Here is a 17,370-nt window from a genome sequence, read left to right on the forward strand (position 1 = left end):
GCCCCCGAGAGGGCACTTTAGCACGCGTTTTTCAACAATTGGGCCACAAGCCCCCCCGCCTCTAGTGCCTGAGAGAAAGCAAATGCTTTGCCTGGCACTTCTACAGTTGTCTATGTGACAGCCCACTCTGTAGGAAGCAGATTTGCAAGCAGACCTGAAGCACAGATGAGAGGGAGCAATAGAAAAATTGTTTTCATTCAAATTTTCCACCTTTTCTTTTCAAGTTTTGCAGTAAATAAAAGTAAATATTTGATCACAGATAACACATCAAACTACTCACTTTCAATAGTAGCCTCACATTTATTGTTGCATATATTTGAAATACTTGTGCCAACTCCTGTAAAGTGAGGGGGGTGGGGGTTGGGGGTTGGGAGCAATTAAATCAACAAGCAAAGCAACACGGTTTGAAAAGGGTCCGGAACCAATGAGCAAAACGCAGTAGGCGGGTGGTTTCTCGTCGGACTGTATTTGAAGTGACGTCGTTTGGCGGCTCCAAACTTTCCCGAATCTTTTTTTTTTTATCAGGATTTGGTGTTTTTAGTTTGTAGTTATGCCTTCTGAACATCGACGATGGGAAACCTTACAGGCTTTAAAAAATTCACGAAAAGGAAAGATCAATTTCGACCCTTTATGGTCGGAAAGGGGCGAGGTGAGTTAATGCTAGTTAAGCTAGCTGTCCGGTAGCTAGTTAACATCAACCAGACAGGAGATACTGTGTTCAATAACATTGGTAATCAAACCTAAACTAATTTAACATCTCAGATTATCGTATAATCGAGCTGTTTGACCAGTGAGTGTACTTCCACACAAAAGCGGATTAAAGTAATGGTCATTATTAGTTATTAGTTAGCACTAATGCTAACAACTTTCTCTGCACATATATGAAAATTACAAACCGGTAGCTATTGAAAAGAAAATTTCATCGTCATCTGAATGGCTTTTAGAGATAATATCAACTTTTACTCTCTGAACTATTTCCAGTAGCAGAAATGCTAACAAGAGATTTTTAATCCGTCAGTCGGAGCCGCTTGTTTGCCTGTTGTTCTGTGTTAAAATACTTAATTCTGGCTGTTTTCTTGGTTCTATCTTCCCCCAGTTTCTCATTTTGTGTGTCTTTTTGTTGAAATATAAGTGGATATCAGTGTTAGTATGTGTTTGACTAATTTGTGACGGACTCACTGATTCTTTGTGTTAGAAAATGTCAGTTATTGGACTTGACTTGGACAGAAAAAATGTGGTTTAAACTACAGTTACTATGAATTCTTTTTACTCTTATAAATCAAACCTCATCCTCTGCTTCCTCCATGCCTTGTTGTTGTTCTTGTTTTTTTTTTAATGCACAGTGTCCGTGTTTGAACACGACAATTGAAGCCTCTCTGTGCTCTTGCAGGATATTTTGGCAGGTTGTAAAGAGACCCTCAGCTTGTCCCCACACTCCGGTGTCGTGTTGGAGCGTCTCGGCTCACTGGCCCTTCAGACTTCCTCGTTTCTGGACTCCAGCACCAGAGACTCCAGCCCTGGTCTTTTGGAGGAGACTCTGGCCTCGGTTTCGTCCTCGGGATCCTTCGCTGACCTCGAAAACAGACCCGCCACTCTTTCTGCTTCTCCTTCTCTAAAGAATGACCGCGAGCTGGCAAGTTTTTGCCGTCCTGAACACAAACTGATCCCCTCCTTTAAGGTCAGGATGCCTTCACTGACGGTCATTTTGTCTATTTGATGTGCCACAGGCTGTTAATGATGAGGAGACGGATGAAAGTCCAGAGGCGGACGTCAGCAGAGCCTCCGATCAAACGTCACCGCCTGCCATTTCCCTGCTGTCGCCCAAAGCCATGGAGACAGCCGGCCGCATCATCAGATTCAAAGAGGAGCAGCGCGAAAAGGCCAAGGTCAGACTCAGACTTGGAGTGTGAAAATACAGAATGTGTGTGTTTAAGGGAGAACTGGCATTGCAGAACTTAGATGGATAGATGGATAAATACTTTATTCATCCCAATTTGGGAAATTATTGTGTTGCAACAGCGTACAGTATAAAAGATATGTAAACAATTAAAGGAAAAACAAGCAAATAGAATAAAAATAGAGAATAAACATTAGCTATATACAAATCTACAGTATGAAGAGTAGGGTAAATAATAATAATAATAGTAATAAACATCAGTAAACTAAATAAAAACAGATTTGTACATTTAACAATAAAGGTAAAAATAAATTTAACTGAGCAGACTGAACCAATAAGAAATATAGGGTATATGGATAATTTACATTATATTGAACTTGTTGCTCCCACCAACAACCTTGTGGTCACAATGACTGATTCAGATTTCCATTCTTACTAAATGGCAAAGAAATACAGAAATGCATCTTTTTGCTCACATACTGGATGATAAAGAAGTTTAAATGTCTTTGTTATTTCTGGCTCCGGCTGGTGGGAACCCGTCCACTCGTCTGAGTTTCAGTAAATGGATGTTGAGCCATAAGTCTCCAATTATGGGGCAGATTTTAAAGCTTTATCCTCTACATTAACTGAGATTATTCTGTTTGGTAGCAAAGAGAAGAGGGTCAGCGTTGGTACATATCTTGAGACTCGGGACCTTACAATCACTGACCGAGTTGGTAACCTCGGAGTGTTGATAGACTCAGATCTGACTTTCAGCAGCCACATCAAAGCTGTCACCAAGGCAGCTTTTTACCATCTCAGAAACATCAGCAGAATTATAGGTTTCCTCTCCCAAAAAGACCAGGAGAAACTCATCCATGCATTCATCTCCAGCAGACTCCATCACTGTAACGCTCTTTTAACTGGACTTCCCAAAAAGAGCATTAAACATCTGCAGCTCATCCAGAACGCTGCTGCTGGAGTTTTAACCTGGACTAAGAGATCTGAACACATCACAGCAGCTTTAAAATCTTTACTCTGGCTTCCAGTCAGTCACAGAATAGATTTTAAAAGCCTGCTGATGGTTTACATCTGTGATCTGTTTAGAGAATATAAAGCCAGCAGAGCTCTTAGATCCAAGGACTCAGGTCAGCTGGTCCAGTCCAGAGTCCAGACTAAACATGGAGAAGCAGCATTTAGCTGTTATGCTGCAAACAAGTGGAACAAACTGCCAGTGGAGATTAAACTTTCACCAAATGGAGACATTTTTAAATCCAGGTTAAAGACATTTCTTTTCTCGTGTGTCTATGCATGAAATCTGCACGATATCTTTGAACTTATCTGTTTTTAAATTCATTTAAATGATTTTATTTGTTTGTCTTTATATTATTTTATGTATTTTTAATGCTTCTTCCACTCCCTGCTGCAATGCTTTTATTTTATGTAAAGCACTTTGAATTGTTTGTACATGAAATGTGCTACAAATAAATTTGATTTGATACATTAACAGAAACCTACTGAGGAAATATTTAGATAATTATTGGTGGTTTAAAGCTACTCTTTTTCTCTTGTTGGGTTGTTTCCTTTGAACTTTCTTCTCCTTTCTTATGATTATTGTAAATTCAGAAGGAATTTTTGCAGAACTTTTACATCATGTGATGAAGTTTTGGCCCCTTAAAGCTTCCAGGAGTTTTTTTTTTTTTTTTTTAATGCAAACCTCTTCAGTTTGGCCTCTTAATGTGCTGAAAGCTCTGCCGTCCTTCCTTACTGACCTCTTACATCCGTCCGCCCAGCTGGCGCTCAGGCTGCGGCAGGAGACGCAGGAGAAGCTGGTGGTGTCGGTGGCGAGCGCCGAGTCGGAGCAGCTGAAACGCTTCGAGGAGCTGATGGAGCTGAAGCAGCGGCAGGAGTTCCAGAGTATGAGGGACATGATGGACAGAGAGTAAGAGCGTGCACAGATTGTTTTTCATCTCTCTGAAATCTTGTGTGTGACCTGGTTTGGTCTTCCTGCAGAACTAAGGAGAGCCTGGGGCGCCAAGAGAAGCTGAAGGAGGAGCAGCAGCACAGAAAGAAGGTAGGATGGTCCCACACTCTGGAAATGTGAGCTTCATGGAGCTGGGGTCTATAAACTGAAACTATTGGGATGTTATACAGCTGAAAACACCTGTTGGTGATATTTACTCCAGGTTCCTGCTGATTTTCCATCAGTATTTTCTCATGAAATGTGTTTTAATGGAATCAGACGGGAGAGTTGAGCTAACCAGGCAGCAGTCATGTGAGCTTTTAACCTCCAAGTGTGAAGAGAGAAGCTCTGACAAACTGCCCAGCGGGATTAAATCCTTCATTGGCTTTAAAGGGACAGTTTGCCTCTTTTGACATGAAGCTGTATGACATCCCATATTAGCAACATCATTTATGAACATCTTCTTACCCCCTGCTGCGTCCTGTGAGCAGAGTTCCAGCCTCGTTTTGGTGCTGATGAAGGTAGTCCGGCTAGTTGGCTGGGTTTTTAAAAATAAAGCGTTTTGCTTCTCACAACAATATGCGTTCAAAAGAAGTGAAGTGAAATTTATTTATATAGCACTTTTCAGCAACAAGGCGATCCAAAGTGCTTTACAACACAGAAATAAAAACATCAAAAAAACAAATACAGATGCAGAACATCAGTCAGGTAATTTTAGCGAACAGTAGGATTGGTATAACTTTAACAGGCAATTTGAGTAAACTAACAAACAAGGATAAACTTTTCTCTAAGAGGAGGCAAAACTATAGCTAATTACAGAACAGTTGATATACTGAATGATAACAAATCTTTAAAAGACTTTCATCTGAGAGGAAATATTAAGGTTGATACAGTGGTAATAGGTCTTAATAGAGCATTTGAATAGGACTTTGTTTTCCTCCTAGTGAAGCATTAATAAGACAAATCTATTTGATATGGGTTGAGTAATACATTTGCATCACAAAATCGTTCTCCAGAAAAAGTCAGACCTCACAATCGCTTGGCCCTATTTTCTGTCCCTTCATATCACTGCCTGCTGTGCAGACCGAGCAGCAAACACTGTAACAGGTGCGGCTGTCGGCAGGCGGCAGCAGGCAGTGATACGAAGGTAGAGAAAATAGGGCCAAGCGATTGTGAGGTCTGACTTTTTCCTGGAGAACGATTTTGTGATGCAAATGTATTACTCTTTTGAATGCATATTGTTTTGAGAAGCAAAACGCTTTATTTTTTAAACCCCAGCCAACTAGCCGGACTACCTTCATCAACGCCAAAACTCGGCTGGAACTCTGCTCACAGGACGCAGCAGGGGGTAAGAAGATGTTCAGAAATGATGTAGCTGATATGGGATGTTACACAGCTTCATGCTAAAAGAGGCGAACTATCGCTTTAACGCTTAAGCCTCCTCATAAAACCAAACATTCCTGCTTCACTGACATGAGTTCAAAATCAAGAGAATGTCATGATCAAAACTAAAATGTTTTTAATGTTCGTAACAGGTTTTAATGATGAGTTCAGTGTGAAAACCAGCCCCGTTTTATCCGTGTTAATGTGGGGAAAAGAAACCCAAACAAGCCAAAACGCTTGATGGCACAACAAATACACCCGAGGGAGTGTTCGACGATGCAGCAGAAGGCTTATTATGGGCTGTTCTAGTGCACAGAATGTGGATTTATGTCAAAAACGGGGACATTTATGTTATATACCCATGAGAAAAATAAAGGAATCTGCTTTTAGTCCATTTCTCATTCATACAGTGTGGTTTGTTCTTCTCTGCACGTGCACGCTGTTATCATTATCTCCCTGAAAACACTTAGAAATGTCACGTGTGACGCTTATTTCTCCTCAGTCATTGGAGGAAGCTTCAACAAATAACACAAACTCAGCTCCGAGTTGGTTTTCAGAGACGAGTGTCCGTAAAAAGTCCGTTTTTGTTTGTCCGTCAGATCCTGAACCTGCGTTTGAGGGAGGCGGAGCAGCAGCGCCTCCGGGAGGCGGAGCTGGAGCGGCAGAGGCAGACGGATGGCAGGGAGAGAGTTCGTGCTCTGAACACCATCCAGGAGGAGGTGCTGCAGCTCAACCAGCTGCTGGAGCCGTCCACCCAGACCGGCACCGAGCTGCCGCCTGCCAGCCTCAGCTCCTACTGCGCCCGCGGCAACCAGCTGTGCTCCCAGGTGTCCGAGGTGGTGAGGAAGACGGCAGAGGTCAGTCTGAGTTGATCAACCCTCTGAACTCTGAGACGTTTCCGGATGTTTTGTGCTCCTGTGACATTTTCACTCACTATAGGCTCATTTTTTTCATTGTTTCTTTTTTTTTTTCCCATATCAGACTGCAGGACTCCATTTATTTTATTTATATTCCAAATATCTTTATTGGGTTTTATTACTTTACAGAACACTTGAACTGTGACTACAACACATGTCACAGAACCAGTATCACTCACGCACACACATACCTAAACTTGCACAATCCTAATATCAATAACTCAAAGTACAACATTTTGAACTGAAATACAGATACATTTCAATGTAATAACAATCTCCCTTAAAGGGGAACTGCGGTATTTTCAACATTAAGCCTCTTTTCTGAGTCGTCTGCAATGTTTTAGAACCCCCCTCACCGCTTTTTTGATGTTTACTGCTGTCTCTGGTATATGCCTAATTTTGATTCTTCTCAACCTGCTTCAGAACGGCAAGTCATGCGCATGTCTAGAAAGGTCCGTAAAAGCACAATAAACGTCCGTTTTCAAAATCATCAACTCACCGGAGTGGTTACTGGTGTGCACTGGTAATCCATATCAAATTTCATGGCGAAAAGTTGCTTCTGTTGTGTTTTATTTGACATTTTGTACTGGATGTTCGTTGATATTACTCCGCCACCGCTAAGAAAATAGTGCGAGCATGAACGAGCTGCCTCAAAAAAGCGGTGAGGGGGGTTCTAAAACATTGCAGGCGACTCAGAAAAGAGGCTTAATGTTGAAAATACCGCAGTTCCCCTTTAAAATAAAGTAAATAAACAAACATAAATGAATACATTACATTCCAGATTCTATAATGCTCATGTATGGTTCCCAAAGATGAACAAACTCTTTCAGTTTTCCCAGAGCAATATATGTTAGTCTTTCTATAACAATGCACTCTGAGGCAAAACTCCATTTAAGTCATTTAAAATGAAACAGAACACCACACCACTTTCTCTCCAAAGAATTCAGGACGGCCTCCCTTCTGTGACCTAAAGCACTCAGAACTTAAACTACTCTGGGCTTCTGTGAAGCTAAAGGAGTATTTCTGTTCGGGGTCTTCTGCTTTTCCTTTGAGGCTTAAGGTGGGGGGGTGGGGTAGGGAATCTAAAGCCTCTAGCATGGTTCCTCGTCAAATTTCTGTTGCTCTACATACGTTATCTGGTATAAGTGATACAATTGGCTATGAATCGTGTGCAAAGCAGCATGGGAAGAACCAGACGCCATTTGATAGACATTCGTAGCGCCCAATAAACGGCTCTAGGCATTCGTAAACCACGCCTCAAATACGAGAAAATGCACACCTAGTTCCCAGACCACCATCTCATCGAGATGTGGACGCGTCAGCCAGGCTACTGTTGGGCAGGAAAGCTCATGAAATCTATCCGGTTTCCTTTGTGGAACAAATTAAGCCTCTAGCATGGTTGCCGCGTCTGCAAGCGCGAGCGGTGTTGATGACGTCACGATTTCGTGCCGGCTATATACGGTGGCGCAAGTCGCCAGTAGTTGCAATTTTCTCCGTCACAGAGTCGTCGCTGCTAGGTGAAGGTTACCGCTACTCTACAACCACGAAAGTGGAGAAGAAAACAATGAAGAGCAGGAACACTGTCATCAATGATGCTGCTGCAGTATCTGGATTATTAAATTTTTTTAATTCAGTCAATAGAGGTGAAGGTCTGAAGCCCCCGGCATCACCACTTGGAGTCTCTGCCCTCTTCTTTGCCTTCAGGTATCTGTCCCGTAGCTTCTTCTACACATTCTTACAGAACTCTCCCTCTTTCCCCAAAGTTCTGCCAATCTCTGTGCACCAGTTTTGGGAGTTTACGTTGGTCCCTGTGCTGTTTCACTGCAGTTTCGTACAGCTGCTGTACAAACGCACCTCCTGACTGAGCCTGGTCTCTCATCGGTCCGTCCGGTTTGCCGTTCTCGGCGCAGCCAAGTTACAAAAGTCGACTGGTGCACAACAACGCGCTGCGCCGCCTTTTCAAGGCAAAGCGCCATGCCTGAAACGGCATTTTTACGTCACGGGTCGGCTGCGCCGTGAGCGACGCGTCAGCTGTAAATCCAGCTTAAGGCAGCTGAAGTGTGGGACGTCTCTCCTCTGGGTCACAGCAGCTTCTGTAAAGGATGTTTACAGGACGTTAGAAAAAATTTGATTAGAGTTTGTCAGACCAAAATTTGACTTTTTAAACCCATTTGTCCAACTAAAACTGAGCTTCTTAAAGCCGGACTAACGCACTCGGATAATGTGTTTGGGAATCAACTCTCCCCTGCAGGTATACGCTCACATGGGCCCAGACACGAGGTCACTGAAGGCATTTCCAGCCTCTCATTTTGCTCTAATAAAATCCTTATTTCACCACCTCGGCCTCCTCTGACAAAAAGCTGCCGTCTGTTGAGTGATTTCAGCTGCGCCCACAGAGGAAGTTAGAAGATCTGAGAGGGAAAAGCAGAACTAAAACACAGTCTTTAGCCCCTGGTGCCTGTGACGAAAGTGAAGAAGGTCCTGGGGTATCTCCCATGCCCCAACAGGTCCCCTGAACACATCTCTCCTGTTATTTCCTTTCTGTTGTCTTCCTTCAGCTGAAAGTTTTTTTTCTTGTGACTACTCGTCAAAATTGAGTTTTGAAGAACTAGATTTGATGATCCATAGAAAAACTAAAGAGTATAACTTCACCCTGAGTGATTTTTAACATCTTAAAGTCTGATTTAGATCATCGGCAGTACGACCAGAATGTAAAACACCAGCTTTAAAGACACTCAAACGTACTTTTATCTTCCTCCAGGGAGACTTTCCCAGCATGGAGGACATGAACGTGGCAGAGCGAGCCCTCCACGAGATGAGGGCGCTGATCAGGCTGATCCAGGAGGAGGCGGCCAAGGCGCAAGAGAAGAAGAAGAAGGATCAGCAGCAGGAGGAGGAGCGCAGGAAGCAGGTGGAGCTGCAGGCCCAGCAGGAGGTGCAGAGAAAGGCGGAGCAGGCGGCCAAAGAAAAGGCTCAGAGGAAAGGTGAGCCAGCGTAACATACAAGGCGCCATCCCCTGACTCCCACAGCATGGATTTATTTTGAGTCCACACGTCTGCTCTGACAGGGCTGCAGAACAGCGCTGAAGACGTCACCAGGAAATGGTACCGAGAGCTGCAGGAGGCGGCCGCTCAGTGCGCTCAGTCCTTCGAGCAGCTCAACTCTCCGAAAGACGCTCAGGTGGGTAAAAACGATGAACACCTTTTTGCTTTCTACGGCTTTTATAAAGGAAGTAAAGGCAAAACAAAATGTGCTGATCTGTCTGTAGCTTGTTGGGGAATTAGCCTCATTCCCCCTGTAGGAACCTTTATAACCTTTTCAGGAACAGGGCCGTTTTCCACATTCGCACATACAGGAACTCGGGACCATGGCCCTCAGTTCCTGGAACCATTTCAGCTCCTTCTCTAAGGCTGGGTCTGTTCTGGTTTCCATAGGAACACATCTGACGGAGGTGTTTGGTGGTCGGTAGCTCCGCCCGATGGTTTCCATAGGAACACATCTGACGGAGGTGTTTGGTGGTTGGTAGCTCCGCCCCTTGTCATGTTGTCAGGCTGAAATGTTTCCTCATACGACACGGACACAACCTTGGCGTGTTTAATAAGTTAAACCTCCACGTGGTCTCCTTTGTCTGCGGCGCTCTGCTCTCCTTCCTTCATGAAACCAAGAAGTACGGCCTGCGCTCCATCCTGCGTCTCCTGACTCTCTCTCTGTGTGCTCTTCCAGCCTCCATGTTAGACGCCCGATGTGATCGTCCATGATTAATATCACCATCATGCAGACCATGAACACGGTGGCCTCCCCGCTCTCCATGTTAGCTTCTTGGTGCTGTTTTTTTTCTTCTCTCCTTACTTTTACCGGGTTTTGTTGTTGAATGTGGTGCTAAAGTAACACGTCGCTGTCGCAGATGGTTGCTGTGCATCAGTCCCTATCAGGTCCGACTCATGTGGGAATGCAAACTGAAACAGTTCCCCTGGAGAAGGGCAGCTATCAGAACGGAATTCGAGGAGGACCGTTTTTAGAACTTAGACGTTCTTAGACGCAGGCAGTTGGAACCATTTCTCCTCCTCTGCAGGTCACACAGACTGAACCTCTTTACAGAAGACTGAGATTCCAGCTGTCAGTTTTCCCCTTTCTGTAATTCATCTAAGTCCTAACTAGGGCTGGGCAACGATTTAACATTTTTAATCTAATTAATCACATGATTTCCCTTATTAATCGCATTTGTATGCAAAATCCAAAAGTAGTGTATAGCCTTTAGCATTTAGCTTTATTTTAAATGTGCTGCCATATGAATGAAAGTGCCATAACATTTGTTGTGCAAACACACTTTTAACATCAGCATCTTTCTGTAGTTTTTATGTAGAAGCCTCGCTCCACTGTCTGTTTCCTTGAATGACTTGCTGCTATCAGTTGTGTGTTTTGCCTTTAAGTGATATTTTAGACTGGAACTACTACGCTGAGAAGACAATTCAACTTGGCAGAGTTTACAGATGACTTTGGTTCTGTCGACTCCGCCGTCTGGAAGAACTTTAAAATGAAAATGGCCGAGAAAAAGTTCCGTACCCTTCTCCATGTTTAGTGGATTCGCCGATTACTTTCTTTTCCGGTTCCACAGCAGACAGCAACAGACTTTTACAAAATAAAAGCCTGTGAGCAACAGACTTTTACAAAATAAAAGCCTGTGAGCAACAGACTTTTACAAAATAAAAGCCTGTAAGTAACAGACTTTTACAATAATAACATAAATAATAAAACAGGGGTGGTCCATCTTTCTGAACTTTCCTATCCATTAAAGGCACAAAAGCCCCAAAAAATAATAATAAAAATTTAATTAAAAAAAACTGCGCTAATGTGCGATAAAATATTTATCGGCGTTAAATAGTTAACGAGATAATAACGAGTTAACTCGCCCAGCACTAGTCCTAACACTACAGGCTGTTTGCAAAGATCTGATTCAAATATTTCAGATTTTATGTCCTGTCACCAACCTGGAGCTGACATGAAATAAATCTGAATTTTACTCTGAAAGGAAAAGCAAAGAGTATTCTGATGAACCATCAGAACGCTCCGAGCTTCCTTAAGCCGGCGCTGCAGTGAACGTGCTGCAGAAATGTTGACCTTCGGTGTTTCTGTGCATTCAACAGACGAAGAAGCTGAAGCTGGAGCTCCAGAAAGCCTCCTCCATCCCCGTCAGTCAGATCTCCAGCAACTCCGGGTCGCAGCTCCGGGAAATCTTCGACAAGATCGACAAGCTGCTGTCGGGCCGGGGGGTGGTCTCCGGGGGGAAGTCGGTGTCCACCTCGCAGCACCCGCAGGGCCTGGACTTCGTCAGCTACAAACTGGCTGAAAAGTTTGTGGTGAGTGCAGAATCTGGTGTGTGAGTGGATAAACGTCTGAGTTGTGCTGCATGAGGGATCCCAGACTAAATGTTTCTTATCGTTTTAAGTTTTACTCTGTAAAAGGTTTAGCATCAGATTAGAAGTCGCTTCTTTGGGTTAAAAAAAACAGTTAAACTGTTTTATGTTGTTGGTGAGTTGAGCTCAAAGGTTTATATTTGACTGATTTCTAAAAGACTAAATTACAGAAGAAAGTAAAAATGTAACTCCACCTGCAGGCTGAAGGGAGGTCTTTGTATGGAAGTTTTCCTGTGCCATCAGTTTGAATACGAATTTCTAATATTGAATTTTTACAGCCTCAAAATCAGACTTTGAATTTGAAAAACCAACAGTGGAAAAAAATTCAATATCTAAAAAAAAAAAAAAAAAAAAAAAAAAATCAGTGGGAAAAAAAAATCAACTTCAAAAAATTCAGTGGAAAAAAAGTAAATGGAAAAAGATTACACATACAAAAAAATTCAACTTTAAAAAATTCAGTGGAAAAGAATTAAATGGAATAAAATTACACATACAAAAATTCAAACTTCAAAAATTTCAATGGAATAAAATTACACATAAAAAAAATTCAACTTTAAAAAATTAAATGGAAAAAAATTGACTGCTGTTGGATGAATTGAGACGGGGATCGATTGCTTCTCCCTGTTTACCCGGATGTTGAGTCTGGTTCTTTTTTTAGATGTTGGATTTTTTTTCCACTGATTTTTGTTTTTAGAAATTGATTTATTTTTTTACACTGTTGGTTTTTCAAATTCAAAGTCTGATTTTGGTGCTGTAAAAATTCAACATTAGAAATTCGTATTCAAACTCTGATGGCACAGAAAAAGTTCCATATTTTTGGCTCTCGTGGGTTTAGGTAGATGTTTTTAGAAGTATGGAAATAAGGCTGAGCTGCTATTTTAGCTGCTTTACTTGTGTTTCATGTTGAATTAATGTTTTGGGGTTTATCCTCTGATTAATAATACATTTAATTTATATTTATATAACGCACTTTACATTTACAACAAAATCTAGAAGTGCTACAGTGTGATAAAAGACAAATATTAAGATCAAACAGTAAAATGCAAATAAAATACACAAATAAAAGTAGTACAAAATAAAAACAGGACAGAGCATTTAAAGGATGATTGATTAGGTTGATCAAGAATTGATTAGTTCTCAGTTTGGTTCCAGTTTTAATAAACTGTTGCTCTCTGAAGTCTATCATATTTGTAAAAAAAGATCACAACAATCAATCAAACAAAACAAAACAAAAAAAGCCTCATTCCTCTTTTCTTTTTTTCTCCGCTTTGCAGAAACAAGGTGAGGAGGAGGTGGCGTCTCACCACGAAGCCGCCTTCCCCATCGCCGTGGTGGCCTCCGGCATCTGGGAGCTGCACCCTCGAGTGGGAGACCTCATCCTCGCTCACTTGCACAAGAAATGCCCGTACACGGTCCCACATTACCCCCCGATGAAGGACGGCACGCCCGTGGAGGAGTACCAGAGGTGCGTCTCAGAAATGCCTCCACGGCCACTTGTAGCTCCGGTTGGAAGAGTCGTCACGGTGTTGTTGTTTTTTTGTGTTCGGCTCAACAGGATTCTCGGTTATCGTGTGGACGACTCCGGGGTCGAAGGTCAGGACAGTTTCCTGAAGAGGATGTCGGGGATGATCCGACTCTACGCCGCTGTGATCCAGCTGAGGTGGCCCTACGGCTCAAAACAAGGGGTAAGAACCGTCTGGCGTGCTGTTCGACGTCGTTCTCGTGTCTGACGGGCGCTGAATGATCTCGCTTCTCCTCTGTCCTTCAGTCTGTTCCTCACGGCCTGAACCACGGCTGGCGCTGGTTAGCTCAGATGCTCAACATGGAGCCTCTGGCCGACATCACGGCAACGCTGCTCTTTGACTTTCTGGAGGTGAGTCCTCCTGCACCTTTAAACACACCTGTGGAGGTTTTACTGACCACAGATGGGATGCTTTAACACGACATATTTCATATTTCCATGTTTCAAGCGCCTGGAACGCTGCACCTTATCTTAAAAAAGGCCTCAAGTGTAGGCCTCAAGTGTAGGCCTCAAGTGTAGGCCTCAAGTGTAGGCCACAAGTGTAGGCCACAAGTGTAGGCCACAAGTGTAGGCCTCAAGTGTAGGCCTCAAGTGTAGGCCACAAGTGTAGGCCACAAGTGTAGGCCTCAAGTGTAGGCCTCAAGTGTAGGCCTCAAGTGTAGGCCTCAAGTGTAGGCCTCAAGTGTAGGCCACAAGTGTAGGCCACAAGTGTAGGCCACAAGTGTAGGCCACAAGTGTAGGCCACAAGTGTAGGCCTCAAGTGTAGGCCTCAAGTGTAGGCCACAAGTGTAGGCCACAAGTGTAGGCCACAAGTGTAGGCCTCAAGTGTAGGCCTCAAGTGTAGGCCTCAAGTGTAGGCCACGAGTGTAGGCCACGAGTGTAGGCCACGAGTGTAGGCCACGAGTGTAGGCCACGAGTGTAGGCCACGAGTGTAGGCCACGAGTGTAGGCCTCAAGTGGAGGCCTCAAGTGGAGGCCTCAAGTGGAGGCCTCAAGTGTAGGCCTCAAGTGTAGGCCTCAAGTGTAGGCCTCAAGTGTAGCCTCGGCTCAAGTGTAGCTAACGCGGGTGAACTGTGCTTGTGAGTCCGGTGCTGATGAGTGTCCGCTGCGTCTCCCTCAGGTTTGTGGCAACGCCCTGATGAAGCAGTACCAGGCCCAGTTCTGGAAGGTCATCCTGCTCCTGAAGGAGGAGTACTTCTCCCGGTACAGGCCTCACACTGGATTTGAAGCGCATGAGATGATTTAGCAGCAGCAGCAGCTGCTGGAAAAGTCCGTCTCACCTCTAAATGTTTCTGTTTGTCGTCTGCAGGATTGAAGCGGTGACCAGCACCGGGCAGATGGGCTCGGTCATCAGACTCAAGCAGTTTCTGGAGGTATTTGACCCACTGACTGTTATGTTTAAGAATCTTTCTCTTGGTTTTAAGTCTGCAGCCTAAACGCACTCCTTCTCAGCTCTCATTTGAAGGTTGTTGTTACTCGAGTGTTTAGTTACGAGACTATGGCTCATATCCGTGAACCCTCCAGATGATGCAGAAAATGGATTATAGAGGAAAAAAGGTGCAGTCAGACCTTCCAGAGATCCTTCTCATGGTCCAACGGTCTTATTTTTAGCCTTGTCACAACACCGTTTTACAGAAATAACAGAAGAAATATTCTCTAATGCATGACCTGATGTAACAGCTAAAATTTAACCGACTGAATTGATAGAAGACTGAAAGCTGAAAGATTAGATTAGACATTCCGATTTTATTTTAGCTGCTTTTCTTGTGTTTTATAGAATTAAAATGATGTATTTTGGGGTTTACCCTCTGATGAGATCCCGCTTTGATCATTTGAGGCGCTGGAGGCGGAGCCTGTGTCCGTTTCCTCTCATTTGATTGGTCCTCTGAAGATCGTTTCACTTAAACGATCGCTAACAGCGCCGTCAGTGGAACCTTTAAGCCGGGTGCAAATGCCTCCACCTCTATTAAAACAGACAGTCAAACAAACAAACAGGCACTGAAAGAGTTTTTAATCCGACACATGTACAGTAAATATTAGGGCTGGGCGAGTTAACTCGTTATTATCGCGTTAACTTGTTAATTTTTTAATGCCGATAAATAATTTATCGCAAATTAACGCAGGTTTTATTAATTATTTTATTTTTGTAAAAGTCTGTTGCTCACAGGCTTTTATTTTGTAAAAGTCTGTCGCTCACAGGCTTTTATTTTGTAAAAGTCTGCTGCTGTCTGCTGTGGAACAGGAAAAGAAAGTAATCGGAGGATCCACCAAACATGGAGAAGGGTACGGAACTTTTACTCGGCCATTTTCATTTTAAAGTTCTTCCAGACGGCGGAGTCGACAGAACCAAAGTCATCTGTAAACACTGCCAAGTTGAATTGTCTTCTCAGCGTAGTAGTTCCAGTCTAAAATATCACTTAAAGGCAAAACACACAACTGATAGCAGCAAGTCATTCAAGGAAACAGACAGTGGAGCGAGGCTTCTACATAAAAACTACAGAAAGATGCTGATGTTAAAAGTGTGTTTGCACAACAAATGTTATGGCACTTTCATTCATATGGCAGCACATTTAAAATAAAGCTAAATGCTAAAAGCTATACACTACTTTTGGATTCATTTTTGGATTTTGCATACAAATGCGATTAATCGTGATTAATCAGGGAAATCACGTGATTAATTAGATTAAACATTTTAATCGTTGCCCAGCCCTAGTGAATATACATTTCTGAGGTGGATTGATAAATTTTCCCAATCGCAGTCATCGTTATTTATCCATTCAGCCCTTTTCCTCCTCTTATCCCTCCTGGGTCATCCCGAGATGTTCCCAGCCCAGAAGCGAGTCCTTGGTCTCCCCCGCGGTCTCATCCAAGTGGAACGTGCCCAAAAAAAAATCTCCAAAGGAGGCAAACAGGAGACGTAAAGCTAAATAAAATGTAACTTTTTCTTCTCCTCAGACGTCGCTGCAAAGCCGACAGATCAGTCCGCCCAAAGGCCAGCTGAGCTCCAGCTTCTGGAGGTCGTGACGAGGCGGCCGCCGCCGCCGCATTGCGCCCGTGAGGACTGAATGAACCGGACGAAGGAGCTGAGAGCTGCTGGGCTCATGCTGGGAAAGGAGCTGGGGGAGGTTTTTATTTGCGTCTCAAAGAGCTGATCTCTTGTTGACACCGAAGGCCTCGCTCGGCTACATTTTTTTGAGTTATTTGACACGATCGCCTGATGGGTTCTGAGCACATCTGGAAGTGATCGCATGAACAGAAAAAGTCTCGTGTTTCTGAATGTTGACAATTTAAAAACACGTGAAAGGTTTCCTGTGACCTGCCTGATGTTGAGGATCCTCGTGCCCCAACGCAGCCGTCCTTCAAACATCTGTCCAGATGTGTCAGAGGTGCAGCGATGCTTTACTCTTTCATTAATAAGAACATGAAACGTGAAGCCGCTGAACCTAAATCTTCCAAATTAGTGTGTTTTTTATTTATAATCTCTCATTTATCATCAAACTCATTGATCTGAAAATTGTTTCGGCTGATTTCGGACTCTTGTTTTATCGTGAATCCACTGTGTGGAGCAACAGTTGCTGCTTTGATGAACTCTTTTTGGAATTAACTTCAATGATGTTGGCTCATCAGAGAGAGAGAGAGAGAGAGAGAGAGAGACTTTTCATTACTCACATGATTTCATCCTGAAACTGAAGATGAACTCCAGCTGTTTTTCTTTTTTTTCTTCATGTTCCAGCAGAGCAGGGTTGATGTAATGTGGAATAAACGGGTGAATTTAATCCTAAACTGGCTGTAATGTACATAGATTTAGCAAAATCTACACACCAGTGTCTGAAATAAAACTTCAGCAGCAGTTTTTCTCTTGGTTTTTGAACTCTTTCACATTTAAAGTCTGACAGACGTTTGCTTTAGTTCACATTCTCGTTTACTTTTCATTCTCCCAGTTAAGCTTTTTTATAATGATGTAGCTTCATGTTTTCACCGTCCTGTTGGCAGAGAAATTCACAAAAAAAACATGAGAAACGGCAGACGGAGAGCAGCAAAACAGTTGTAGAGACTCGACCTGAGCTGAAGTTGAATGAACACACAGATGACGCATTAAATAAACCTCTAAATGTTCGGCATGTAGAAGTTTATCAGGTATGTCAGACAAACCCCTGGTCTGGTCAAATGTTTCTTTTTGGTTTAGGAACACTTCCAACTGGAATAAATGACCTGCTGCGTCCTGTGAGCAGAGTTCCAGCCTCGTTTTGGTGTTGATGAAAGTAATCCGGCTAGTTGTCTGGGGTTTAGATATTA

At 43.2% G+C, this 17,370-nt stretch overlaps 1 protein-coding gene across 1 annotated transcript; it reads left to right on the forward strand.

Annotated features, from left to right (window-relative positions):
* Positions 1–441: 441 nt before the first annotated feature.
* gle1 (GLE1 RNA export mediator) lies at positions 442–16,927 on the forward strand. Its single transcript, XM_075467165.1, has 15 exons — positions 442–649; positions 1,391–1,633; positions 1,728–1,886; positions 3,670–3,818; positions 3,890–3,950; positions 5,822–6,079; positions 8,901–9,123; positions 9,207–9,319; positions 11,284–11,496; positions 12,828–13,018; positions 13,109–13,238; positions 13,322–13,426; positions 14,195–14,277; positions 14,384–14,447; positions 16,030–16,927. The coding sequence occupies exons 1-15, from the start codon at positions 551–553 to the stop codon at positions 16,096–16,098; spliced, it is 2,160 nt and encodes a 719-aa protein (XP_075323280.1). The 5' UTR covers positions 442–550; the 3' UTR covers positions 16,099–16,927.
* Positions 16,928–17,370: the final 443 nt, after the last annotated feature.

This window comes from Odontesthes bonariensis, chromosome 6, assembly GCF_027942865.1.
Source record: "Odontesthes bonariensis isolate fOdoBon6 chromosome 6, fOdoBon6.hap1, whole genome shotgun sequence".
In the NCBI taxonomy this organism is placed as follows: Eukaryota; Metazoa; Chordata; class Actinopteri; order Atheriniformes; family Atherinopsidae; genus Odontesthes; species Odontesthes bonariensis.

Coding starts and splice junctions, on each gene's coding strand:
- gle1 (XM_075467165.1), top strand. CDS start 551: ATGCCTTCTGAACATCGACGATGGGAAACCTTACAGGCTTTAAAAAAT. Junction 3,951..5,821: donor AGCAGCAGCACAGAAAGAAG/GTAGGATGGTCC, acceptor TTTGTCCGTCAG/ATCCTGAACCTGCGTTTGAG. Junction 11,497..12,827: donor AACTGGCTGAAAAGTTTGTG/GTGAGTGCAGAA, acceptor TCCGCTTTGCAG/AAACAAGGTGAGGAGGAGGT.